General features: G+C 58.7%; 9 protein-coding genes across 9 annotated transcripts; 6 read left to right on the top strand and 3 right to left on the bottom strand.

Moving 5' to 3' along the window:
• Window positions 1-433: 433 nt before the first annotated feature.
• L226DRAFT_513886 (dehydrogenase E1 and transketolase domain-containing protein 1) lies at window positions 434-5,233 on the bottom strand (the record flags this gene model as incomplete). Its single annotated transcript, XM_067678387.1, has 18 exons — window positions 4,907-5,233; window positions 3,589-4,128; window positions 3,370-3,534; window positions 3,066-3,320; window positions 2,962-3,010; window positions 2,737-2,846; window positions 2,598-2,685; window positions 2,437-2,539; window positions 2,051-2,383; window positions 1,883-1,968; window positions 1,680-1,800; window positions 1,568-1,624; window positions 1,473-1,499; window positions 1,382-1,415; window positions 1,288-1,333; window positions 1,181-1,235; window positions 956-1,129; window positions 434-895 (listed from the first exon to the last, which is right to left on the bottom strand). Exons 1-18 carry the CDS (start codon window positions 5,043-5,045, stop codon window positions 434-436), a joined length of 2,844 nt encoding a protein of 947 aa, XP_067531487.1. The 5' UTR covers window positions 5,046-5,233.
• A 377-nt stretch (window positions 5,234-5,610) lies between these two features.
• On the top strand, window positions 5,611-7,093 carry L226DRAFT_538511 (Aldo/keto reductase). The gene is made up of 6 exons (XM_067681513.1): window positions 5,611-5,693; window positions 5,751-5,838; window positions 5,898-5,967; window positions 6,019-6,109; window positions 6,242-6,812; window positions 6,862-7,093. Exons 1-6 carry the CDS (start codon window positions 5,636-5,638, stop codon window positions 6,932-6,934), a joined length of 951 nt encoding a protein of 316 aa, XP_067531486.1. The 5' UTR covers window positions 5,611-5,635; the 3' UTR covers window positions 6,935-7,093.
• An 812-nt stretch (window positions 7,094-7,905) lies between these two features.
• L226DRAFT_217390 (uncharacterized protein) lies at window positions 7,906-9,887 on the top strand. Its single transcript, XM_067672968.1, has 8 exons — window positions 7,906-8,152; window positions 8,270-8,304; window positions 8,361-8,442; window positions 8,498-8,577; window positions 8,685-8,763; window positions 8,829-8,966; window positions 9,041-9,132; window positions 9,201-9,887. Exons 1-8 carry the CDS (start codon window positions 8,058-8,060, stop codon window positions 9,398-9,400), a joined length of 801 nt encoding a protein of 266 aa, XP_067531485.1. The 5' UTR covers window positions 7,906-8,057; the 3' UTR covers window positions 9,401-9,887.
• Window positions 9,888-11,025: 1,138 nt separating this feature from the next.
• On the top strand, window positions 11,026-11,743 carry L226DRAFT_217368 (uncharacterized protein). The gene is made up of 2 exons (XM_067672966.1): window positions 11,026-11,098; window positions 11,157-11,743. Exon 2 carries the CDS (start codon window positions 11,203-11,205, stop codon window positions 11,659-11,661), a length of 459 nt encoding a protein of 152 aa, XP_067531484.1. The 5' UTR covers window positions 11,026-11,098; window positions 11,157-11,202; the 3' UTR covers window positions 11,662-11,743.
• A 103-nt stretch (window positions 11,744-11,846) lies between these two features.
• L226DRAFT_574364 (WSC-domain-containing protein) lies at window positions 11,847-14,608 on the top strand (the record flags this gene model as incomplete). Its single annotated transcript, XM_067685025.1, has 7 exons — window positions 11,847-11,969; window positions 12,040-12,165; window positions 12,224-12,272; window positions 12,400-12,558; window positions 12,609-13,466; window positions 13,527-14,012; window positions 14,076-14,608. The coding sequence occupies 7 exons, from the start codon at window positions 11,847-11,849 to the stop codon at window positions 14,606-14,608; spliced, it is 2,334 nt and encodes a 777-aa protein (XP_067531483.1).
• A 903-nt stretch (window positions 14,609-15,511) lies between these two features.
• Window positions 15,512-17,644, bottom strand: L226DRAFT_525636 (uncharacterized protein; the record flags this gene model as incomplete). Its single annotated transcript, XM_067678981.1, has 6 exons — window positions 15,512-15,707; window positions 15,854-16,470; window positions 16,526-16,948; window positions 17,094-17,143; window positions 17,210-17,393; window positions 17,465-17,644. The coding sequence occupies 6 exons, from the start codon at window positions 17,642-17,644 to the stop codon at window positions 15,512-15,514; spliced, it is 1,650 nt and encodes a 549-aa protein (XP_067531482.1).
• Window positions 17,645-17,842: 198 nt separating this feature from the next.
• On the top strand, window positions 17,843-18,582 carry L226DRAFT_574362 (uncharacterized protein; the record flags this gene model as incomplete). The annotated part of the gene is made up of 4 exons (XM_067685024.1): window positions 17,843-18,040; window positions 18,084-18,212; window positions 18,276-18,320; window positions 18,430-18,582. The coding sequence occupies 4 exons, from the start codon at window positions 17,843-17,845 to the stop codon at window positions 18,580-18,582; spliced, it is 525 nt and encodes a 174-aa protein (XP_067531481.1).
• A 2,449-nt stretch (window positions 18,583-21,031) lies between these two features.
• On the top strand, window positions 21,032-22,869 carry L226DRAFT_547559 (uncharacterized protein; the record flags this gene model as incomplete). Its single annotated transcript, XM_067682508.1, has 2 exons — window positions 21,032-21,086; window positions 21,149-22,869. The coding sequence occupies 2 exons, from the start codon at window positions 21,032-21,034 to the stop codon at window positions 22,867-22,869; spliced, it is 1,776 nt and encodes a 591-aa protein (XP_067531480.1).
• Window positions 22,870-23,929: 1,060 nt separating this feature from the next.
• Window positions 23,930-24,904, bottom strand: L226DRAFT_547558 (Metallo-dependent phosphatase; the record flags this gene model as incomplete). The annotated part of the gene is made up of 1 exon (XM_067682507.1): window positions 23,930-24,904. The coding sequence occupies one exon, from the start codon at window positions 24,902-24,904 to the stop codon at window positions 23,930-23,932; it is 975 nt and encodes a 324-aa protein (XP_067531479.1).
• Window positions 24,905-25,148: the final 244 nt, after the last annotated feature.

The raw sequence follows: 25,148 nt of genomic DNA, 5'->3' as shown, positions 1-25,148 counted from the left end.
AAGTCCATTTGCACGAGCTCGACGACCGTCAATGTCTCTACGGCGGTAGAACCGCATTTCTAGACAACCTAAACATGTATTCAGTATCACAGATGAACGAGGTAGTGAGAACCTTCAACCTTACGCAGCGAACCATCGTACGAGTGGTATACGCCATGTCTGTCCGCGCAAGGCCATGGTCCATCCAGACATCAAGGACATGGTGCTGCCTCCTCCGCGGTTTGCCGCGGCGGATATGCTATCAGCAAAAATGAGCATCGTGGAACCCACGCACCTCGACTTCTCAGCGTCAGCCCATCTCCGTCACCAGGTCCGCAATCCATAATTGCAAGCTCCAAAGTTTCATGCAATGACGTACTGCTTATTAGGTTACAGCATAGTTGTCCCGAGCCAGCAGCGACCACACAGAGCAGGCGACCTCCGCCGGTTCGGTTCACAGGCCCTCGAACGCCGCTTCGACGACAGCCTTCTGCTGAGCGGCGTACAGTGACGCAATTCCAGGAGCAGGTACCGCGTCCTCCCTGCGCCCCTTAAAGGCCACCACCCGCGGCCGCTCGAGGCGTTCCATCACCGCATTCAATCGCGGCTCGACGTGAGTCCACGCACCCTGGTTGCGGGGTTCCTCCTGCAGCCAGACAACGTCACCCGCCTTCGCGTAGCCCGACATGACGTCGAGGAGTGGGCGGAATGGAAAGGGGCTCAGCTCCTCCACGCGGACGAACGCAACCTTGCCGTCCAGCCCGCGCTTCTGCCGTTCTTTGGCAAGGTCGTAGTAGAGTTTGCCTGACAGCAGAACAACGCGGGAGACGCTTTCGGGGTCGGTAATGGCTGGATCATCGAGGACTGGCTGGAACTTGTGTCCGGTGCTGAGTTCGTCCAACGTGGACGCCGCAGCCTGCGACAATTTTCAGTATTCTTGAAGATCCGCCGCTCGAACGTGTGGCGTGTGACCCACCGGAAGACGGAGGAGACCCTTAGGCCCCGCGACAATCAGTGGCTTGCGGAAGTTGCGCTTCACTTGCCTCCGGAGGAGGTGGAAGTATTGCGCCGGTGTCGTAGGGAACGTGACGTGCATGTTTATGTTGGCCGCATCGGGCCCATCGTGGAAGGTGTACGGGTCGTTCGTAAGCTAGGGCACATACCTTGAGAACGTTTCCAACAGAACAGGAGATGATCTCACCTGAAGCATGCGTTCAATCCGGGACGATGAATGTTCAGGGCCAGCGCCATCAAGGCTGCCGGCAGGGTTTCACTCACACAGTCTTCGAGAACGACAAAAGGACATACCCATGTGGCAGCAACAACACGATCCCGCTCTGCTTCAGCCATTTCGCTGGAACATGCGTCAGCTCGAACGTCAAAACGGTGTCAGGCTACTCACTCTCTCCCGAAGAGATGAACGTGTCGATGATGACCTGTCAGGGCACGGGCTTCACCGCAAGCCTACAACAGATGAACACTCCGCGACCTACCTGCGCGCCATTGAAAAAATCTCCAAACTGCGGAGTGTAGAGAGAGCAATGTCAGGGAACCTTCGTGTCAACACAAGAGTAAGGTACCGACAGACCTGTGCTTCCCATATCGGTAGCATATCGGGCTTCTCCCAGCTGACTCCGTATTCAAACTTGCGTCATATCAGGTTCTGTTTCCCGTAAAGCAAGTACCCCGTTCTGACATACCCCAAGAACGGCCATCTCGCTCAGCGAGCTGTTGGCCAGCTCGAGTCGGCCCGTGCAATCTAGGGCAAGGTTTAGAGGGACGACAACCCCCTCCGTCTTCTGGTCCACGAGCATTGCATGCCTGTCGCACGTCCACACTATTGAGCCCCGTCCAATTGGAGTGCGATTTGATTTTGACTTTGCTTTGACGCAAGCCGACGTACCTCTGACTGAACGTTCCGCGCCCAACATCCTGCCCCGAAATCCGCACGTCGCATCCTTCCAGCATGATCGAGCCAAACGCCAGGGCCTGCACGAGAAACGCGTACGTCAGTCCTCGAGTTCAGTCAGGCACGCAGTCCCATGCGACGTCATCGCCATCCATGCTTTACCTCCGCCGTCGCCCAGTCCAACCCCTGCCCGCTGTCCATCGCCTGCAGGCGGTGCTTGACGTGCCGCTGCAGCCGCGGATGGATCTCAAAGCCCTCTGGGACGGCCACGCTCGCCCTTCCAACCGTCTGCAGCGTGGCCTTCTCGACCCCAGTCTCGGGATCCCGCACCGCCGCCCTGTTCGCAGGCGAAGTGAGGCCCGCCCACTGGCCCTGAAGAACCGAGCTGTGGCTGCCCGGTGTGTGTGCAGGCACCGCGGCGAGCTCTGCCGCAAGGAACTCCTTATGCCCTGCACGGACCGCCTCGGCGGCGTCCTTGGTCAGGACGTTCTCGTCCTGCGCAGCTCGGTGAGTATAGTGGGCGGTCGTAAGGAGGAAAAAGAACGCACAATGAGGCGTTCTTCGTATAGCGCGGGCACTGAGCGGCGCGAGCGAATCTTCTCATACATGAGCGGCTGCGTGAACGCTGGCTCGTCGAGTTCATTGTGTCCCCTGTGACGTGTGGCGGTCAGCTTCGACGGTGGCGTGCTTGGGCACAGAACGTGCTGACCATCGGCGGTAGACAATCAAGTCCACGATGATGTCCTTCCGGAAGTAGTTGCGGTACTTGAATGCGACTTCGACGGCGCGTTGGACGTCTGCAGACGCAAGGATGAGTAAGTGGGTTAGGAACACATGAGCGACAAGACCTTCTGGATAGTCGCCGTTGACATGAAGGACGGGCGCATTGATCATCTTTGCAACGTCAGAGCAGTACAGAGACGACCTCGCGCTGGATGCCGGCGTCGTGTACCCAATGCTGATGGACCGTCATCTCAACAAACACGCTCACATCAACGTCCCTGATCTCATACCTATTACTGGTGTACGATGTTAATGAAACATATTTCAGGGAGACGAGTTGGTCCACTTACTTCACCACGAGATGTACACTCCCACCGACCGTATAGTGCGGCAGGTTGCCTACGAACAACCCGTCAAACACAGCAATACCAGATGTCGCAGGGCAGGAACGCACTCAGCCCAAGACCCTCCATGACGATGCCCTGCCCCGTGAAGCTCGCATCTCCGTGCAGCTGAACACACATTACGCGGTCGCCGGGCCGGCAACCCGTCTCGCCGGCACGCTGGAGCGTCTTCAGCAGCGCAAACTGCTTCGCCCGCGTCTTTCCCAGCGCAACCGGGTTGACCGCTTCGAGGTGCGAGGGGTTCGGCAGCAGCGAGACCTTCACAGGCTTGGAAGCGCCGCTGTACTGCAGACTTGGCGATCCAGCTAGTGTGCGGATGAGTATACTGTGCGTGGCTGAGGATGCGAGACTCACTGAGGTGACTGATCACGTCTCCTGCGGCGGCGCCGTACCCCTCTGGGAGTTCGGATCCGCCTTTGATCTTGTGGAACAGGGCTGATGGCGGGAACTCGAGCATGCCGGTGAGGAGGTTGAGGCGGCCACGATGGGGCATGCCGATGATGATGTGCTCGACCCCAGCTGCGTCACTGAAATGTTAGCGAAAACGACGACGAAGGGTACATGACAACTGACCTTGGGCAGAAGACGAAAAGAGCGCGTCTAAAGCAGGCAGCATCGACTCGCCGCCTTCCAATCCATAGCGCTTCAAGTTCGGGAACTTGAGCTGCAGAAACTGATCAAACACCTCCGACTTGGCCAGCAGTTCATGTATGCGCTTCCGCTGCTCGTCGTCGACCTTCCTCGCCTCCGCCTCCTCCGACTCGAGCAGGTGCGAGAACCAGAGGCGCTCGGTCTTGGAGGGCGAGTGCATATACTCGTACGCGATGCGCCCAACGTAAACGTCGCGCAGATGACGGGTGATCTTCTCGAGCGGCCAATACTCGGGCCCAGAGTCCTCTCCGACAGGCCTGGTCCAGATGATGCCGTTGATGTCGTAGGTCTGGGATGGGTCAACTAGACCATAGCGCTCGGGGTTCAGTGCGGCGACTTCTTCGCGCTGCAGGAGGTCGAGGGGGTCGATCCTGGAAGCCCGATGGCCATGAGTGCGGAGGGAGTCGACATATCGAAGCAGCGGGGCATTGACGGTGCGGTTCTCAAGTTGTGTAGAGGTATCTGTGAAGATGTCCTGCGTTAACAGTGTCCTGCAACACAAGGCGGAAGCGATCCCGAGAGTCCAGGCTACCCTGGTGTATCTTCTGACATCACGGTCGCCACGTCAGGAATGGGTAGAGTTGCCTCTGTCTGCCCAGACACCTTTCTCTCATGAGAGTACATACGAGATGCATTTTGGGCTATAGTCGATTGACAGGCTAATCCTGCGCCACTAATCCTAATCGACCACCTACCGCCCGGAATGGGTTCAGCCTGCCTACCTGTGCCGCTACTTCGACTACCGTCTCAAAGGACTGTACGCAGGAGTTAAGACGTCGAGAGGAGTCATGTCGCAGAGAGCGCTGGCGAGCGCTTGACAGGCTGCGGTCCGTGTCTGCATCTCTCTGGCGAATAGAGAGTCTATTCTCAAGTAGGTCTTGGGAAGGCTGAATATAAACACGGCCTGGAGACTGTCATCCACGCTTCAAAACCAACGCCAATGGTATATGCAAAGCGTGACACAATGAGCTGTGCATGCTAGGCCACTCCATACACGCTTTCGCCATGTAGCACCTGCCAGGGTATTGGCCGCAGACGACAGCATGTAGATGTTTACACTATAAGTAGCCTCCCCGAGACCTACTTGAGTGTCTGGATCTCTCTGGCGATTTGAGACTATAGGAGACGTCTCTTCTGGCACTCGTTTGGTAGGCTCATCCATCACGCTCGGGAATCCGTCCACAGACGCGTCTCCCGACTCCTCCCAACACCACCAAAACCCAAACTGCGAAACACTCACAATCAGGCAGAGTAAATGTACGCGGTTCACGATACCCATACGAGTAGTCGTAGTAGCATCTTCGCAACTTGGTACAGAGCGTAGGTCGACGTGTTCGAGGTGCTGTCAGAAGATACGAAGAGATACGAGCGTTGCTCATGATGGCAGTACTGTCGACACCAGGGTGCTAGTCAGGAAGAGGAGATGGGACGACTGACAATACTGGGATAAGCGACGCCCGGAACGGAGCAAGGCGTTGACCATCACGTGTGAGACCGCGCGCGATCGCTCGGCGTTGGAGGACAGGTACGACGTGCATGGTGCAGTTGGAGGAGACTTTGATTGGCGAGACAGGAGGCAAGCAGATGTAGCCCAAGTCGCCGGTGGAGGCTCTGAGAGCAGGAGCAGGAGGAAGAAGAACTTGAAGAGGACTGACGACGACGGAGCCTACCGTCACTGCGAATGTGACCTACGCGTCCGTCACAGCCAACACTGTGACTCCTCCGAGTCCGTTCAGCTAGCAGCACCGTCGTGCAACTTGTCTAGGTTTCGACTTATCTCGCGTTATCTTCCTCGCAATCGGTTGTGGATGTACATAGTGGTCAAAGCTTTTACGCCAACCACCAGCCTCATGATGAGGACGTCCACGGTCCGGGAACCGGTCCGCCGTTCCGCAAACGGGCCCTATAAGTGCGGGGTAGCTGCCCTTCGATATCGCCATTCTTCTTACTTTCTTTGTGCGATACCACCATGGCCACCCCTACCTTGAAGCTAAACAGCGGATACGACATCCCCATCATCGGCCTTGGTGTGTTTCTCGCCATCCTACGTCTAATCGACGCTGATCGGGCCTTTGATCTCACAGGAACATGGCAGTCCAAGCCCGAGGAGGTCACCGCTGCAGTCGAATATGCCCTCAAAGAGTGTGGATACCGTCACATCGACTGTGCATGGTGCGCACTGTGTTGTGCTTATCCCTTCCAAGATGCTCACTCGGACTTGTGTCTTCCAGGGGTTACGGCAACGAGAAGGAAGTCGGAGAGGGCATCCGGAGGTCTGGCGTACCTCGTTCCGAGATCTTCGTGCGTTTTTGCATTCGCCCCGTTGAATGCTTTGCTGAAAAGCCTGTCTAGGTGACGAGCAAAATCTGGGCAACGAGGATTAACGACGTCGAATCAGCCCTCGATGAGAGTCTTGCCAACCTTGGTCTTGACTACCTCGACTGTGAGTGTCGCATGGATCTGTTCATGAATACTGCACGCGCTGTCGGTTGTCCCGTTCTGGCAGCAGCTCGTGCAAACAAGTATTATGACGCGTTCTCGACTCGTAAATCCTGTGCTCACACCACCCTCATAGTATACCTCGTCCACTGGCCCATCGCCCTCAACCCGAAGGGCAACCACCCCTCTTTCCCGACACTCCCCAACGGCCACCGTGACGTTATCCGCGACTGGCCGCTCCGCGAGACCTGGAAGCAGATGGAAGCCATGGTCAAGAAGGGCAAAGTGCGCTCCATCGGCGTCTCCAACTTTTCCGAGCGCGTCCTCGAGCAAGAGATCCTGCCCTACGCCGAGATCGTCCCTGCCGTCGACCAGTGCGAGCTGCACCTGTACAACCCGCAGCACAAGTTCATCGCATACCTCAAGTCCAAGGGCATCGTCCCGCAGGCGTACTCCCCGCTCGGCTCGTCCAACTCGCCTCTGCTCCAGGACGAGACCGCGGCGGCGATCGCAAAGGACCGAGGGCTGCAGGTCTCGGACGTGTTGCTGGGCTACCTCGTCGCGAAGGACATCGTGACCCTCCCCAAGTCCGTCACGCCCGCGCGCATCAAGGCGAACCTTGAGGGCGCGCTTGCGGCCGCGAAGAAGCTCACCCCGGATGATATCGAGAAGCTCGATGGCGTCGCGGCGGCGGGCAAGCAACTGCGGTGAGTGCCACGGTGTGTGGACGTGATATGACCCTGACTGTTTGGATAGGTTGATCCAGCCGCCTTGGGGTGTTGATCTTGGCTTTGAGAACTGGCCGGTCAAGTATGCGAGCCCGCTGTAGAAGAGAAGAGAGAAGAAGCACGAGTGTTGTATCATCTGCGCAGTACATATATCATGAACGTGAGCCCACTGCGACGTCTTCCCATTTAGACCTTCACAGAGTGAACATGCTTCTCATGTTCTGCTATGCAAGCGTGTCAACATGATACAAATCACGAGCTTTGGTGTGGTACTGACCACGGGATGTAAGCTCCCCATCTGTGCAGGACGAGTGTTACTCTGGTGCCTCGCACACTGAGGATGTTAGGACGTACAAGAGGCTGCGCGCTACGCACAGAGACTAGATCCGAAGACCAGGTACCATCGCGGCGCATTGCTTCTTCTGCGACAGACAGCGTCCAAAGTGCGCAGGATGAAGGCGGAGCTCGTTGACTAGGAAGTCGAGACCATCTCTCACGCTTAGTGTGCGTGCGAGGCAGTAGATTCGGCTGAGTCCCGATCTTCGGTAAGGGAAACCGTGCGATAGAGGTTGTACTGCGACCGAGGAAGCCAGAGAGTACTCTACAAGGGAGGCAGCTGCGAGGATTGTCGGGTAGTAAGCGATGGGATCTGTGCCGCTTCCAGTACCGACGAGGTCGATAATGCGCTCCCATAAGTCCGTCGAAACCAAGTTGGCTGCGGCAGTGCTGCGACAATCCTCGGGGCGGCCAATGAATCCATGGCCATAGTCGTCGTTGAAGAGAACACGTACGTATGACTTGCTCAATTCCAGACGAGTGAGATTTGGAGGGTCAAGTACGAGTATCGCGTCTAGCTTTCGATAGTCCGTGTACATGGCACGAGTCCGGAGCTTCTCACAGCTGTTGGGAACAGCATGGTTGCAGCATGCATGTCGCACCGGTGGTGGACTTGGAACAGCCCTTGAACTCAGATCTTGAAACTTGTGGCCGCCCGTCGAAGATAGATAAGATTAGATCTTCCCGTGCACGATAAGATCCCACTCGATGACCTCACGGCAATTCTGTGCGGCACGGACACCCCACAGCGTGTGCACTATGCAGCCCCACCGGTCGCTTTACAACGAGCATCTCCCTCCTAGACTGCTTCGATATACAAACACTCCTTATCCTGAGTAATCACCGGCTCCAGTAGAAGACCCAAGTCCAGTGACCATAGACGACACGATGGCGACTCCAAGCAACGCAGAGCCAGCTCCCGAGAGCACGCTGCCATACCCCCCGGTCCACAAGGATAAGAAGTTTGTCGTTCTTTCAGACTGGTGAGTGTCACTCGAGAGTGCGGTCCTTTCTTTCCCTTGAATTGTCGCCTCGATCTGCAACCGATCGCACAACCATCGCGCTCTTCCCGTACGCGTCTCGCTGACCGCTTCGACCAGGGACGGGACGATTACGACGCGGGATTCCAATGATTGTGTGTATCCATCGCGACGTCGAAGAGCTGAGGTAGTTTCTGACGAGGCGATCTAGACATGACCGACGAGCTTGGGTTTGGCCCCGAGAAACGGCGACAGGGCAACCTCGACATCCTATCCGGAAAGGTCACATTCAGGTGCGTACCCTCCCTTCCTCTAGACGCGTCTCATACCGATCACGCGTGTTTTCAGGGATGCATTCCACGAGATGCTCGACAGTGTGTCTGGGAACGGGCATTCGTTCGAGTTTTGCAAGGAGGAGCTCAAGAAGAGTGAGTGACAGGAACCCAACCTCTCGCATCCGTGCATACGAAACACTTCCGTGCCCTCATCGACTTGCGAAGGAAGGAACCGACCTGACTCCCTTCCTGTCCGACAGACATCAAACTTGATCCTGGCTTCAAGGACTTTTACCAGTACTGCAAAGAGCATGATATCCCCATCGTCATCATCTCCAGGTACGTCCCGCCCTTACCTCGTATCTCGGAGTCGGGGTCGGTGTGCTGACACGCATACATGCCAGTGGGATGGAGCCAATCATCCGCGCGGTGCTCTCGAACCTCATCGGGGAGGAGGACTCGAAGGACATTGAGATCGTCTCCAACCACGTCGACATCCACGCGGACGGGACGTGGTCGATCAAGTACCGGCACCCCACCAGGTGCGTGTTTCCCTCATCCCAATCCCGGCACGCTATCTCTCGCTGACACCTGCCCCCTCGTTCGCGTGCCGCAGCGGATTCGGGCACGACAAGAGCCAAGCGATCCTCCACTACCGCGAGCTCGAGCACCCGCCGACAATATTCTTCTTCGGGGACGGCGTCTCCGGTAAGCGCGTCCACCCACACCACCCCACCTGCTTCCCCGCGACTGACAGATCGCCCACCGGCACGCAGACATGTCGGCGGCGCGCCACGCAGACGTGCTGTACGTGAAGCAGAAGCAGGGCGGGGACAACGACCTCGCCGCGTTCTGCACCCGCGAGGGCATCCCGCACATCCTCTTCGAGGACTTCAGCCACGCCCTGCGCTCGGTCAGCGCCATCGTCGAGGGGAAGACGACCACGCAGGAGGCGCTCGCGAAGGGCACGGCCTGAGACTTGACAATGGACTTGACATCCGAGCGCGCAGACTCGCCGGGCGGGGGAAACGACCTTGCTGGATGTGCTTATCGCCTTGCTGCGCTGGGCGCCCTCGTGGTGTGGCGGCCCCAATATTCGATGGGGGAGGGGCGAGTAGAATTTGGGCAGTATGGTATGAAGTCGAAGTCGAAGTCGACCTCCTTGTACATGATCGCGTTCTAACGGCGGCGTACGATGCGAACATGATGTCCCCTTCGCCGCCGACGGCGCTGTTGGTGAATGTCCGCGCGACTCCTGGCGCGGAAAGTGCAGGGGTAGGTGGTTTGCCGCTCTATGAGTGCTAGGCACCATCGCGCCGCTTCGTGGTTCAGTTATATGCCCCCTTCGCTCCGTCAGTTCTCAGCATTCAATATTCAGTACTCAGTACTGGAATTCCAGATGTCCGGGGTTATATACGCAGAGCGCAACGCTGGCTGTCATGTCCGTCGAGTCCCGAGTCTCGACCGCGGACATATGGATTATGATAGAGGTTCTGCCTCAGGCTTCAGCGACTCGGACGAGTCGGACACGGTGACGCTGCCCGCCTTGACAACGACGGTGCCTGGTCATGCATCATGCCGCGCTGCTTCCGCCGTTGAACATGTCCGCAAAGTTCAGATTGCAGGGTTCCGATCGCGAAGGGTTGTCCCGCGCGCGCGAGGATTAGGTTTGAACTTGGCGGCTACAGTCCGACGCTTCGAGTTGTTCTTGTTCCGGCTTCTGTCGCTTTCACTTGTCCGGATCGTCTGTGTGCTGGCCCTCGAGGAGTGGCCCACAGCTCACGAAAGAGGGTTGCGAGCTGCAAGTAAACACCGACTTGGTAAAGTCAAGGTGCTACTAGTACATACAACGTACACACACTTGAGCGCTTGTTGGGAATAGTACAACCTTTTCCGCTACCATCATGTCTGCTGCGGCATCGTACGAACCCATGAGCATCGACGAACAAAATCAAGAGCTCCAGGGTGATTATCGCGATCCACGGAGATATCTTTCCCCCGCAGAGCAGCTCTCTGTGTAAGCTCGCTTGCTCGCCTTGTATGCCCCAGCTGACGTTGACTATATGCGCGTTGACATAGGAACCTCCCTTACCCGCGGAGAGAAACGCGGACGCATCTGGTCGATCGCTGTTTAGTCCCGTCAGCAAGCACCTCGTGGTGGACGGCACGGTCGGAACAAACAGAGGTGAGCGTTACGCACAGTGCCTGACGTCGATTCCCACCGCGTCGCGTTTGCATCTTGCACTTCTTTTTCATCCATCTCGCCGCCATTTGATTTTGTCTGGACTCTGGGATGGACGCGTCTTGTACGAGCTGCCCGCTACCGGCATATATGTTCAAGTCCCAGGTATTCCGGAAGGTGTCTGGGCGAAGAGTCTCCTCCGGCTTCTTCCGGACGGCGGAAAGGATCTGCAACGCCGGGGCTCTTCTGTGTTTTGCATGCACGTTCTGCGAACCGGTGATTCGAAGATGTCGTGTTCATATGAAGCAGCTCCGGTCACGCAGGGAGTCGTTATCCTTCCTTATCTCGAAGCTCGACTGGCCACCCAGGTGAACTGTGACCGCAGGCGGCGAACAAGTAACCTCGCCTGCGATCGCGCAGAAAGTGCTCGTCCAAGAGGTGGACGGCACAGCAACCATCATCGCAATCACGATGCTGACCGTGCCTGAAGAGGTGCGAGGCTCAATTATCGGAGGCTTGATGCGATTTGATTTGACTCATTACAGTATAGGTGCCTGGGCGCTTCGAGGCCATGGAGGCTCTCGAGGCTGGTTGCTATGCATGATGCAAGCAAGTATGTTCGGCCAACAGTGACATCCCTCGCGAGCCGCCCGCCTGCGAACGGGAACCGACGCACGAGGAACAATCGCACGAAAGGGTCGACAGCAAGCCTCGAAGGAAACTCTATTGCCTCGGCCAATCAAGTGCAGCGCTGGCTTCGAGCAAATTGCTCTGCGCCGCCCATTGTCCACCGGTGCAAGAATAGCACAGGTACTAGTGCTGCCGTACAAGTCCACCGTCCCAGCTGTGGCCCGCGCACGCACCGGGGCAGCTTGCCTGCTGGTAGCAGGAGGCAGCTGCTCACGGGGAGAAATGAGATCGTGACGGGATCCGCGAGGCCGAGGGAGGTTGCCATCCACAGGGCCTGCCATATCCGGACAGGCGCGTTTTGCCGTACCGCCGGATCGAGGAAGGAGCGTGTGCGAGAGATCCATCGAGCGTCTCCGCCGATATAAAGTCCTCGCCGCCGTTGCTCCAGGCTTCACAAACCCTCCCTTCACGGTTCCCGGTCTGCTGCAGACGCTTCCGTGCTAGGCTGCTTCTCCCTCCCCTTTCCCCTTCTCGTCTCGTTTCCCTGCTCGCTGCCTGAGGGCGACCTCACACGTTCATTCCCCCCGTAACGGTCTTTACACCTTACACCATGTTCTCCAAACTCCTCTCCCTCGCCGCCCTCGCCGCGGTCGCGAACGCGGAGCACTGGATCTTCGGTGGCAGCAGGCCCATTGCCACGACCCGTCTCGACTCGATCGTCAGTCCCGGCGGGGTAAGCGGGCGATCATTCTCTCGCACACTTTCGAATTGGGAAGCGCTAAAACGAGCACATTGCGACCTAGATCGGTACCCACGTCCACTCCATCGTCGGAGCGAGTCGCTTCAAGAACACCTACGATGCTGATGATCTCATGCAGAGCAAGTGCACGACCATCCCCGTCCAGCCGGACAAGAGCAACTACTGGGCGGTATGTTCGCATCATATGGTTCGGTTTTGAACGGTGGCGCTGACCTTGTTCGCTACAGCCTCAAATGTACCACCGCGACCAGAACACTGGTGTGCTCACTCCGATGCGTGAGTATCCTGGTCATAGGTCTCTCTACTCTGTTGCTGGTCCTACATCGCGGTTACTGCGAAATCGGGGCTGCTGATTATTCCAATTGCTCGTGGCGTTACTTTGTACTCACATACCTGCCTACAGAGACTGGGTTCAACATCTACTACCTGGTCCGTGACGGCCCGAAGGGCCAGCCCATCAAGGCCTTCCCCAAGGGTCTGCGCATGGTCGCCGGTGACACCAACCGGAAGACCTACAACGCCTCCAGCTTCGCCGACCAGGCGGTGAGCTACGTCTGCCTCGGTATGTGATTCTTTCTTCGGTCCCAGGGCTACCATTGATCTGGCCTATAGACTACAGCGGCGCGCACAACAACGACCCCGACTGGGCTGAGCGTCCCAACTTCTTCGACCACAACTGCCCTAACGGCATGCGCGCCCAGGTGTTCTTCCCTTCGTGCTGGGACGGCGTCAACCTCGACTCTGCGGACCACAAGTCGCACATGGCCTACCCGATCCAGAACTACAACAGTGGTGACTGCCCCGACTCGCACCCCGTCCACCTCGTCTCGCTCTTCTACGAGATGTTCGTCTCCGTCGACCAGTACAGCTACTGGGGCCCCGGCACCTGGGTCCTCGCCAACGGAGACACCACGGGTTACGGGCACCACGGCGACTTCCAGAACGGCTGGGACATCGATCTCCTTCAGACCGCCATCGATACCTGCACGGCCGCCGCTGGTAACGTCATGGACTGCCCCGCCCTCGCGGCGGTCTTCGATCAGGCCTCTGCTGACGCGTGTGTCCTCGAGACCGAGCTCGTCGACGAGAACATCGGCGACAACACTGCCGAGCCGATCACCCAACTCCCTGGCTGCAACCCCATCTGGGACGGCACTGGTAGCAAGCCCGCGTGCTCCAACCCCAACGCTGGTACGCCTGAGCTCGTCGCTGCCCAGGTCCCCCTTCCCAGCGGCTGGAGCGAGATCGGTTGTATTGCTGAGGGCACGTCTGGCCGTGCGCTTACTGGCGCGTCCACGACGAGCCCGAACATGACGCGTGCTGTTTGCGCAAACTTCTGTGCCTCAAAGGGCTTCAAGCTCGCCGGCATCGAGTTCAGCGATGAGTGCTACTGCGACAACCAGGTCCGCAACGGCGCATCCCAGAGCACCATCACCTGGAACCTCTGCACCAACCACTGCGCAGGCAATGGTGAGTTCTCCCAGATCCGATTTCTTCGCACCTGTATCGCTGTGCTCATTGTATGCGCAGAGAACGAGATTTGCGGTGGTCCCGCGAGGCTTACGCTCTTGACTGCCTCGGGCGCTGTGGCGTCCTCATCGGCGTCTGTACACTCTACCACCGCTAAGCCGTCGAGCACTGCTAACACCGTTTCTTCGGTCGTTCCTGTCTCCTCATCGTCAATCGCCCTCGCACGCTCGTCCTCGTCGGTCGTTCTCCACTCCTCATCTTCGGTCGTTCTTCACTCGTCGTCTGCAGTCGCCACCACTACTGCACACTCGTCAAGCGTGACGAGCTCTAAGACGGGCACGACCACTTCCGCCCCCGCGGCCAGCAGCTCCTCGGTTGTCGTCCCTGCTGGATGGGTCAGCGCAGGCTGCGTGTCGGACAATGCTGCGCGTGCGCTCACTGGTTACAGCTTCGCCAACGACCAGATGACTGTTGCGTCGTGTGTATCGACCTGCGCCTCCAAGGGCTACTCCATGGCCGGTGTCGAGTACGGCCGCGAGTGCTACTGTGAGTGCTACCGGTTGTCATGGTGTATGTTGTGTAGCGTCTGATCGTGACTCCTACCCGCAGGTGGCGACGCGCTCTCGAACGGCCAGGGCAAGACCCTCACGGCCTCGACCTGCAACATGGCCTGCGCCGGCGACAAGACGGCCACCTGCGGCGACAACTGGGCCCTCAACGCGTTCAAGACGACCAACGTCGCGATCTCGCTCCCCTCCAACTCGACGGCGGGCCTCCCCTCGGGCTGGACAGCGCTCGGCTGCCGCAAGGACAACGTCAGCGGCCGCACGCTCAACGTCGACGCCTTCACGAGCAACAACATGACCATCGCCACGTGCGTGGCGCACTGCGCCGCCCTCGGGCACCCCATGGCCGGCCTCGAGTACGCGCGCGAGTGCTACTGCGGCAGCGCGTTCGTCAATGGGGGCGGGGCGACCCTCGCGCAGGACAAGTGCAGCATGGCCTGCTCGGGCGACAGCACCGCCGTGTGCGGCGGGCCCGATGCGCTCACCGTGTTCTCCAAGGGCGTGTCGGGCTCCGCGCGCCGGGCGCACAAGGCGCGCAACTTTGGCCGCGCGCACCAGCACGCGGACATGTTCTGAGCTGCGCCTCGGCCCTCGGAGCTGCTCGTGGTCCCTCAAGCGGGCGCCGTTGACGGCGGCTCGCTCTCTTATATCCATGGTCTATGGTCTCCGGCGCGGGGAGCGAGCCTCCCGCCGCGCCTTCCCGTCCTCGCTCTCTGCTCTCTGCTCTCCTCCAGATATCCCGCACGTATCCTTATACATATCCATCAGGGCTTTCGTCTCTCTTTCTCCCTCTCCTCCACGGTTTCCGGATACCTCGTCCCCCAGCGGGACCCTCGGGCGGCTGGGGCCAGCGGTGTGGTGGTGTTGCACGACTTTTACTGGCTAAACGACACGACATGCATCCCCCACCCCCCGTCGCTCGGCGCTCGGTGCGCGGTGCGCTTCTGTTGCTGTGAATGTATACCTTCTCGTTTACTCGATCGTTCGTACGTACGCCTAGTCGTAAGCACTACGGTTTTTGTTTGGTCTTTGGGTGAAATATCATGATGTATTTCGTGAAGAGTGCTGCTGCTGGGGCGTTATGCAGGCACCGAAAGTTTCGTTACATAAAGGGCCGCTACGTAGCGAGAACTTGGCGAGACGAGCAGCATTCGCAAGATTAATGGCCCGCGACGGCGGCTGGGCGGGAATGCTTTGCGGTCCAGACAGCTTCAATCATGCTCACACCGGTTGTCCACAAAAGCAAGCCTGTTGTCAGTCTCACAGTAGCATCATGAGCATACCAGCAAATAGTTCGTCAATGGGTTGGATAATGCTATTCTGACGGAGTGGACATTGCGTTCGTATCAAACGGGATCTACACGGTGAAAGTACAGGCGTCAGACATCAAACAGGATAAAGCCGAGTTCCGAAGGTAAAGAAAGTGCCAAAGACTGATGAATCGAGGTCTCACTCCAATGCTGCATGGAGAAGTGGCAGTCACGTCGAAGCAGAACCGCACAGGGCCTCAATTTTCCTGAGCAAGTGCAGATCGTGCTTGATCCCGCCCCGAGCAACTCTCACGTCGGCCCATTCAGACAGGCTGGTATTCATGATGACCGGGTAACGCGCCTCATCCGCCTTGCCCGCCCAGTCGAAGTCCACCAGCATGCCGCCCACCCTGGGTTCCTCCCCACTGGCAGGCGCGCGTTCGTCGAGAACACACATGACGTTAGGAAGGCGGAGGCCGCCAAAGACCACGTCTTCGCCATGCAGCAGCTCAATCGCGCTCCGCACGTCTTCGTAGACGGTGCGCGGGAGGCGCCCCTCTGCTTGACGCACCAGACCATCTCCCCGTGGACGCGGTCCATCACGACCATCTTGACGTTCCCGCACACGGGGACGCACGCGTGCAGCGTAGGGGCGAAGCCGGCAGAGACGAGGAGGCGATGCGCATGGTCGTTGTATTCCGACGTGAACTTGACGACGACTTCGATGCTCTTCTCGGCCGCACTGGAAGAGGACGTGGAAGGGTTCGCCATGAGCATGTTGCCGACATATATACCTGAACTCCTCTCTTCATTTGTGCTGGCGATGACAAAGAGCCTGCCCGAATGTGACATTCGGTGGGTGAACGTGATAGATGGCATATGACCCTGCCAGGAAGGCTCCGCAATCGGCAAGGGGAAGAGGTGTCGTACGGCCGGTGTCGGGGGCGGGCGCACCCACAATTCCTGGTAGAAGTCTCGGAGGTCGGCGAGCGCGAGCTTCACGGCCTTGAATGCGCGAGCGATGCGGAGGACGGTGGCGTTTTTGTGATAACCAAGGCGCATCCTCTCGGAAAAGAGGAAATCGCTGTATGTGCCGTCGATGTAGACAGCGGCACCTATCTCGACGAATTCGCCCATAATACCAATCACAACCGCCGGGCAATTGGACGCTTTCAAAATTCGTTTGGTCTGCAACCATACATATCAGAAGCGGTTGCAAGCGATCACGACGCCATGAGCTAACCTCTTGCTTGTCTTGCAGCACGATTTTCGTGTACGACAGTCGAGCCTGGATCGACCCATCTACACGAAGACCGAACTCGTTCTTCAATTCCACCATGCCGTAGGGAAGGTCGGTTGCGGCGCCGTATACAACGTCAAGGTAGATGCCGTTGATGGTCTTCTTGTACCCGACATCAGGACCAAGCATCTTTACAAACGGCTCGATGGCCCTTAGTCGCAGATCTTCGCTGTCGTAGGTGTCAAGCAATTGATGGACGAACTCGTGTGCCAGCTTGCATTCGTCATGGTCCGGACGGAGCTCAGGAAGGTTTTCGTCAAGATGAGAGAGGCGGAAAGCGAGCAAGCCGAGAGTTGAATCGAATAATGCCACAGGAGGACCATGGTTGCCGGCGGGCCTCGCTGCGTGGAAAAAGTGACCACTTTCCTGGAACAAAGACTATAAGGCCGTACTCGAGTCGATACCCGCTGACGGCAAGGGTAGGGCCTTGTTGGCGATTCGTGCGCCAGCCTCACGGTCTGAGAATACTATCACTGTCGCAATTGCGATAGTTTGAACGTGAGAGACGTACCCCTGATGGCCACGCCATAGGTGCGCCAAAATTCGTCCACTTGGTCAAGGCTTTCGATGACTTTGCACATCGGTTAGATTGTCCGGTATCACTGCGCATGAGTATCAAGCACCTACTTTCCAGCGTCGCAATAATGATATCGAGGCAATTGCGGTCGCGATCCTGAGGCAAAATGGTACTGATGGCCTCCGCATTGAGAGTTATCCGAACGCTTTCCGAGTCGTCCTCATGATGCTCCTTAAGCCACTCCCGAGTGCGTTCAGCGATTGTCTTGAGGGGACTTTTGAGTAAGCCGGACGGCTAGTAATCGGTGATCAGCGCAAAGTGCAATGAAGGTCGGAACGGGCGAAGAGCCTGGTATATATACTCACCCTGTACAAGATGAATGTAGAGTCGGACGCGATGGCAGAGTGCTGTTTGCGCGCGTAGTTGAGGAAGGAATCCATATACTTCTCGCTGATTAACTTCCTGGGATTTTTGACCAAACCATAGACGGGATGGTCGGAGTGGAGATAGATGAATGTGTAATCGGTGGTGTCCTCGTCGAGCATCGTAGTTGCTGGTAACGGTGGTGGAGGTGGTCGATGGGGCGAACGAGGAGGACGAAGGGGAAGATAGCGAGCTCTGGGCTCGACGCGCGCGGCGCGTCCTCGCGCTTTGTGGAGTTTCGGAGTTCGAATTACCGTCCCCACGTGACCGCGACATTTAAGAGGGTCGTTTCTGACTACGTCGCGTACATCGCCGACGCGATGATGTACGTGTTCGGAGGCAAGTGCAAACCCGACGTCGGGAGCGATATGTTCGCCGTGCTGGATATCGAACGGAAGACGTGGAGGCGGATAACGGGTGCGATGGACGACGAGCAGATGGTCCCGACGCACGAGTGGCCGGGCCCGAGGAAGAACTTGGCGTCATGGGTCGATGGGAAGCAGGAGAAGATATGTTATGTATGGAATGGCGGACAGGCAGGCGGCTGAGTTGAAAGGCCAGGTTTTTGCGTCGTCGGACGGGTTCGTATATGATGACTGCTGGTCGTGGAATATCGCGAAGAAGGAATGGCGGCGAGAACGCGTCGCGGGCAACTTTCCGTGCCCTCGTGCGGAGATGTCGGTCTGCTACGTGAGTTCCATTCTCACAGCTTCGTACAGACGTCATATTCACCTTGTTGCACACGATACACAGAACCCAAAAATCAACTCGACGATCATGTTCGGCGGCTACAACCCTGTGCTGTCGTTCTTTACCGAGCCAACCTCGGGGGGTCTGCTACGGTTTCCACTACTTCTCCCACACCTTCATCCTTAACCACTCCTCTGCGGCCCCTCGCTGGCGCCAGATCATCACGTCGAGCTTCCCGACATACCGAGCGCAAGGTCAGCTCCTGACGGACCCCGCGACGGGGAAGTTGTACCTCTTCGGCGGATACACGACCACGGACTGGGTCCTCGCAGGCAAGTCCGAGGTGACGCGAAGCCACAGGGACATCTAGCAGCTCGTAGTCGACGTCCCGGATGGGCTATGGGCATCGACTGGGAGGAGGAGAAGCGGACGGCGCAGATGGGGCCGGGGCCGTGGCAGGTGTGCTATGCGTGCAATGCGGTGGGGATAGCTGAGAGGATATAAACTTACCCACTTACCCATCTACACTTGCGTGGTCGACTAGTGCATGAATACTATTCAATCGCAACAGGCGTTCAAGTGTGAGGATTCTTGGAGTCGTATCCGTAAGGTACGTTGATAAAGATAATTCTGACGAGAGAACTGTAGAGTACATCATGCATACAGCGATACATCGATCCATCGCTGCTCGTGACGTCTCCCACTTGCACTCAGATGTGCAAAGTGCGAGAAGGAGGATAGTGGCACGGTTGAGTGGCACCAGCGGACGCGGCGAGAAGACGAGGCTCATGCCAGTCAGTACACATCAAGACAGAAATCGTGATTCGTGATGCCACAGTCAGTGTCAGTGGCACCGGTCCAACTTCGCGCTACACGGTTGACGCGTGGTCTAGCGTTGTCCGTGCAACCGGGGGAGGCAAGGTCGGGGTTGTAGTGTCACGGCTGAAAGCCACTCGACTCGATCGATGGTGTCCATTGTCCAGGTGTGGCGGCGACGTCCAGGTCGCAACCATCGAGGACACAAGGCAGTGTCGTCTCCGAGTCGTTGGGGAAGGACATCCGCATAGTTACATCACGCAGACCGTACCAGAGTCGACGAATGGGAGGGGCGGGCCCCAGAGACCATCGACACTCGCAGAGCACGACACTGTCTCAAACGAGTACGTAGACGGGGGCTGATTCCTATGGTCCCGACAGTGACTCCGAGAGCGCCAGCGCTGGGACCGCAGGAACGATCGACGTGTGCGGTCATGCCAGATGCGGTCGTACGCTCGCGGATCAGAAGGTAAGGTTGCCATTCCACGCGCCGAAACCGGTTTCACGTCCACAAGCAGGGCCAGATGCGAGATGCGAGAGTGTCGGATTGCGTGCTGCGGGGACGAAAAGACGGCTAGGCCAGGTCCGGGAGCACAAAAGCGAAAAGCATAAAGCAAGGAGGCAAAAGGGCAAGAGGCAGGAGAGCACAACGTAACCAGCGACGGCACAGCTGTGGACAGTGGGCGCGCTTCCCGAGCGGCGGCGGGATTTGTCGTCGTCGTCGTCAACAGAACCCTGGATAGGGGGTCCTCGGATTCGTGAGACGAGGAGTGGTGGACCCGTCGGTCGGGCTCAAGTTTTCTGGGGGACGACGAACGACAATGCCTGCCGCATTGGGGTTTAACGTAAGTGGAGGGCGACAGGCTAGCGTAGGTGCGGGATCGCGATCCCTCTCGCCGCGGGAAGTTCCAGTGGGGACCGTCTTGCCCGGATTGAGTGTTTTCAGGAAGGGAAGTCCGGATGCCAGTCTGGAGATGCACGTGGCTGCGAATGCATTCGGACTTCGCGGCAGCCTTGGCGAGCGGCACTCGGTGGTCGGATCATCCACGACGACTCTCTGCATTATTGTGCGACGATCAGAAGGAAAGACGCGTACAAATGCAAGGACGTACAGGTACAAGGAGAACTGGGTGTTTGGTACTGGCCAGTGGATGGCAATATGCTGATTTGCTGATGCAGGGAAGGGAGTCGCATCGTTCCGTGTGACCTGGCCAGAATGGCGGGTGGCTGGCGGGTCTGCACCCGCTCGTGCAGACGCGAGGTTCAGAAGGCGGGCATTATGCCGTACGGCCGCGACATTGGCTACCGAACAGAACGTGTTCCGCTTCAACCTACTGTGAGTGCCTCACCGAGTCGCGTCGAGCTGCAATGAGGCTGACGTACGTACTAATATTGAGCTGCACTTTCCGACCGACGGGCTTGGGCGGGATGCAGGGACGCCAGTCGGCATACGGATTTCCCAGGACAGCATGTCAGAGAAGGTAGGTGCCACGTTCGCGAAGGCGTCCTCCGTGCGTCTGTGCGTCGAGGGAGGACGAGTATAAACAAAGTTCCAAATCAGGGCATAAGGGGAACGCACCGAAAAGTCTGATGACCTCTGATGAAGACCAGGACCCCGAGAGCGGCCATACCCAGCTCACGGATGGTGAGTGTAAGTTCGTAGTCTGAGAGCAGCCAGCTGCAGATGTTCTGACGAGTTTTGCAGGCGTCGATGGTGGTGGATGCGGGCAGAACGCGTCCATCACAGCGAACAAGAGGCGGTGCATCGCAGGCGGGAGCGAAACGCGAACATGGGCGCACCGCCAGTATGGGCGTTTGATTGGGCGGACGAATGGGACCGCTGCCCGGGTCCTGAGAGGCCCGTCGAGGAAGGCTCTGACTGGCTCTGATGCCCGCGGTGAGGGGATCATTTAAGACTGACGAGAACAATAACTCCCTCCCCGCGTTCTCCCAGGTCCTCCCCCCTCTCTTTTGTCTGCCTCGTTTTGGGAAAGGCAGCAGTCATGTCTCCAGCTCGGTCCAGTCTTATCCGCCGCAGAAGGTCGTCGGTAGCTATGGGTATGTTCTGCTCTACTCCTCTTCGCGATCGACACTGACGAGCTCATCGCCATCGATCCCAGGTCTGACACAGGTGAAGCCGGGCAACTACGGCATCAACACCTCCTCCTCGCCTCGCGCACTCACTTTCGCTCCCAACGTCACACCGGGCACGTACGTCGAAGCCGACGACGACCTCGACGGAGAGGATCAGACCACACTGCCTGCCACCGCCCTATTCCCACCCACCGAGCCCACAGCAGCGCCGACACGTCGACGTCTGCCTCCCGGTAAGCGGCTCTCCCAGGGTTATATCCCCCGTCCCCCAAACGCCTTCATGCTCTTCCGTGCCAACTTCGTGCGCCAAAAGCACGTCCCTGGTTCGATCGAGACGAACCACGGCTCGCTCTCGAAGATCATCGGCAACTGCTGGCGCGCTCTTCCCTTGGAGGAGAAGAGGCATTGGGAGCATGAGGCGAAGAAGGCAAAGGCTGCTCATCGCGAGAAGTGGCCCAATTATCGTTTCCGCCCCGTTCACAACAAGAACAAGAAGAAGGGCGGCGACGCAGCCGTCCCCGTGCCCATCGGGCGCAAGGACAAGCTCCAGCCGCCACCTGCGGACGAAGAGCGCTGCGAGGTTGTTGCACAGCTCCTGCTTGAGGGCAAGAAGGGTGAGGAGCTCGCCGAGGCGATACGCCAGATTGACATGGCGCGCGCAATGTCGCGCCCTGAGAGTGCCGAATCGCACCACGTGAACAATCAGTTCGCGCAATCTTCCGTTCCTCTCTATTTGCAGCGCCGTCCCTCATCCGTTCCACCTCCGACGACCCTCTACAACCCCGCGCACAACATCGCCATTCCTTCACTGCCGTTCTTCGCAGCACCGACTCCCCAGGCCGCGTTCGGGTCCAACGCCATGTTCAACGGCGCCGAATACCCCATGGGTGTCAACAGTGCGCACGGCTCTCGCGCGGCGTCACCCGTGGGGAACATCGCACGCGCACAGCGCAACTTCCTGGGAATGCGTCGTGCCTCGAGCTGCCAGCCGATCCCCTCGGAGCGCATGTGGGATGGGTACGACCCGCACCCGCACCACCTTCCCTACGGTCAGCCTGCACCGGTGCCCGCAGCGTGGCAAATGCAACTGCAGCCGGACTGGGAGCCGCTTCCCGAGGTCACGGACGCGAGCATCTTCCAGCCGGGCTGGACGAACTCGTTCAAGGACGCCCCGCCCGAGCCGTCGCAGTTCGACCCCCATATGCAGGCGTACCTTCCGCCTGATGCGCCTCCGCCTCACGCTACGCTCCACGTCAACATCGGCCCGCTCGACAACTACGACTTCGCGTCCACGCCGTCGACCGCGACGGACTCGTACTCTGCCGTCACTCCTGGTGCAGGCGGGATGTTCGAGCCCATCGACCCGCACGCGACGTGGCCGGTCCCCGAGAGTGGCCCGTCGAGCGCCTTCTCCGGGTCGCCCGCGCACTCGGACTCGTCGCTGCCCACGCTCGTCAATGGCCAAGTCCCACACCAGGTCGACCACCAGGGTCCGCTGATGTGCGCCCCGCAGCCGCAGCACCCGCAGCTCCAGTTCAACGACTCGTGGGCGGCGGAGCACGAGCTGGACAAGATGCACGCCGCGCAGCAGCCTGTGTCGATGCACGACGACCAGCACATCTCGACGCTGCTCGACGACACGTACGCGATGTACGGCGACGTCGGCATGGACGGCATGGACATGGGGATGGAGATGGCGCCGGTCGGAGTCGACTACGGCTACGGCGCGGTGTCGCAGGAGTTCTGAGCTCGCGTCTCCCCTCGGCTGGCCGACGCTCGCTGCCTCTTATACCGGACCGCAGCTTTCTTCTTCTTGGATACTGATACTGGCACTGGTCTCTTCTCTGCTCGCCTCGCCCTCCGTTACTGTACAGTTATATCCCGCCGCGACTGCCGTCTTTGGGTCGTTAATGCTTCGCCCACTCTGTAGCAACTACGTTCGAGACTGCTCTGATATCCGTCTCTCTTGTGATCTCTCGCTCTCCTGATATCCCCTCTGTAGCTATATACTGGTTCCGGCCCTCATATCCCCCTCTGCCTCATCACCGATTCCCGATTCCCATCCTCAACCCCTATAACCCATCTCACATCTCATATCTCCCCCGTCCCGCCTCCGGTCGTCTGCACCCCACCCCGTACACGTACATCTGCCATGTGCTCTTCATAGATACCTGACGGCACCCGCTCGCATGCGCCATACCCTACGGGGTGCCCTTGCATTATTAGTCGCATTTGTCTCCCCCCACTGTATCTATCTATTCAATTACATTGCGCATATAGCAGTGCTTCTGCGTGTGCGAGACACGTGTGTGCGTGTGCGAGATGGACGATGGTGAGTCCGAACTAGGGTCTGCGAGGATCATGAACGATTGCAAGGACGTTCGAACGCGGAATGGGCTTCTGCTGTAGACTGTGCGTCCCACACCACTGATCCGTTGGAACATATCCGATGGTTGCTATCGGGCGGGCGCAGGTGCGAGATCGCTCTGGATCTCCGCTCCGCCGGTGGTACGACATGGTGTACAATGGAACGATACGAAGGGCGTCCACTGCGAACGTACGTCCCGGGCGTCGACAATGCAGAATCTTTCGAGATGAGACACGATTAGCAGTTCGCACAACCAACGTGCTGTCATGACGCGCTAGCAAACCAAGGGTGACGTGTAGATGATGTGCGATACATACACGGCGCAAGCCTAGCCAAGGCATCTAGCCACAAACACCAATCGACCAGAAGAGACACCACTGCGGTGCGCGAACAGACCCCAGAACCAAGAACCAAGAACCCAACTACCCATCCGCAGAAGTCACAGCGATCGATGAGGATGCTGGAGCGGAATGTCCACGACAGTGGCGCCCCGCCACACGTTGTCTCTGAACCACCCCTGCGCCGAAGCATTCACAAGCATCGTGTGTGCCCCATGCCTGAACTTCGGCCGCCCTCGAATCTTCGCGCCCACCGCCGCAGCGACGAGCCCAAGCGTCCACACGAACCTCTTCCGGCGGTTCACCGAGATGATGCTCTCGTACCTGCGCTGCGCCTCGTCCCACGTCACACACTTGACGCCGCGGCCGGAGTGGACGTGCCCAAAGACGTGCAACTGCGGGCGCAGGAGGCGTACGGCGTTCCGCAGCTGTGCACACCCGTTGCGCCGCCCGTCGAGGTGGTCGAGCGGCGGGCCGTGCGTGACGAGGATGTCGACGAACGCGGGGAGCGCCCACTGCCCGCTCTGCCCGCGGACGTAGTTGAACGCGCCCGGCTCGTGGTGCGGCGTGTGCGGGCTGCCGTATATGGAGAGCAGCCGCCCGCGGATTTCGATCGTCGTGAGCTTGTCTTCGAGGTAGGTGATGCTGGGGTACTGCTCGAGCAGCTGTGCGCGCCGCTCGGGCTTGGAGAGCCCGTGGTCGTGGTTGCCGGCGATGACGATCTTGTGCGGGTGCGGCGCAGCGTGGAGCCATGCGAACGCGGCGTCGAGCTCCTTGGCGGTGCCGGTGCTGGTGAGGTCCCCCGCGTGGATGAGGACGTCGCCCGGGGGCAGCGGCGGGAGGTGGGCTTGGTGGTTGTGGGTGTCCGAGATGCACACGATGCGTGCGCGCTCCGACGAGGCTTCCGTCTGCGGATCGTCCGTATCCAGGAGCGCCGGCGGTTGGGGGGAGGATGCTTCGTGTGCTAGGCGAGCGAGAAGGATCATGGGGGAGTGCAGGAACTCCTCCCACAGCGTGCTTTCAGGGCGGTCCTCGCCGATGGGGATGGTCCTCGAAGAGCCTCGACGCAGACGCATGTTGTCGGGCTCAGATCCTGGTGGGTGAGATCGAGGTCAGCGCGATATCCTCTTGTACCTGCACGCAACGACGACGTAAGACGACGGACAACGTGGAAGAAGCTGGGAGCAGTCATCGCCACAATTGGCGTGGGCAGTTGTGGCTTCTCTAATTGCCTCTGTACGCCCTGCAGATCGCCTCCTTCTGCACACTGCTGGAGCTTCTAGCTTGCGAAGTGAGCGGAACAGCCTGCTCCGACGACCC

This window comes from Lentinus tigrinus (genome assembly GCF_003813185.1).
Source record: "Lentinus tigrinus ALCF2SS1-7 unplaced genomic scaffold L226scaffold_33, whole genome shotgun sequence".
Lineage (NCBI taxonomy): Eukaryota > Fungi > Basidiomycota > Agaricomycetes > Polyporales > Polyporaceae > Lentinus > Lentinus tigrinus.
This window is presented reverse-complemented; position numbering and strand designations above follow the sequence as displayed.

Excerpts from the sequence above, each read along its gene's own strand:
- L226DRAFT_538511 (XM_067681513.1), top strand. The coding sequence starts at position 5,636 with ATGGCCACCCCTACCTTGAAGCTAAACAGCGGATACGACATCCCCATC. Across the intron at positions 5,694-5,750 it reads CATCCCCATCATCGGCCTTG|GAACATGGCAGTCCAAGCCC; the intron begins GTGTGTTTCTCG and ends TTGATCTCACAG. Across the intron at positions 5,968-6,018 it reads TACCTCGTTCCGAGATCTTC|GTGACGAGCAAAATCTGGGC; the intron begins GTGCGTTTTTGC and ends AAGCCTGTCTAG.
- L226DRAFT_217390 (XM_067672968.1), top strand. The coding sequence starts at position 8,058 with ATGGCGACTCCAAGCAACGCAGAGCCAGCTCCCGAGAGCACGCTGCCA. Across the intron at positions 8,305-8,360 it reads GACGCGGGATTCCAATGATT|ACATGACCGACGAGCTTGGG; the intron begins GTGTGTATCCAT and ends GAGGCGATCTAG. Across the intron at positions 8,764-8,828 it reads CCCATCGTCATCATCTCCAG|TGGGATGGAGCCAATCATCC; the intron begins GTACGTCCCGCC and ends CATACATGCCAG.
- L226DRAFT_217368 (XM_067672966.1), top strand. The coding sequence starts at position 11,203 with ATGCATGATGCAAGCAAGTATGTTCGGCCAACAGTGACATCCCTCGCG.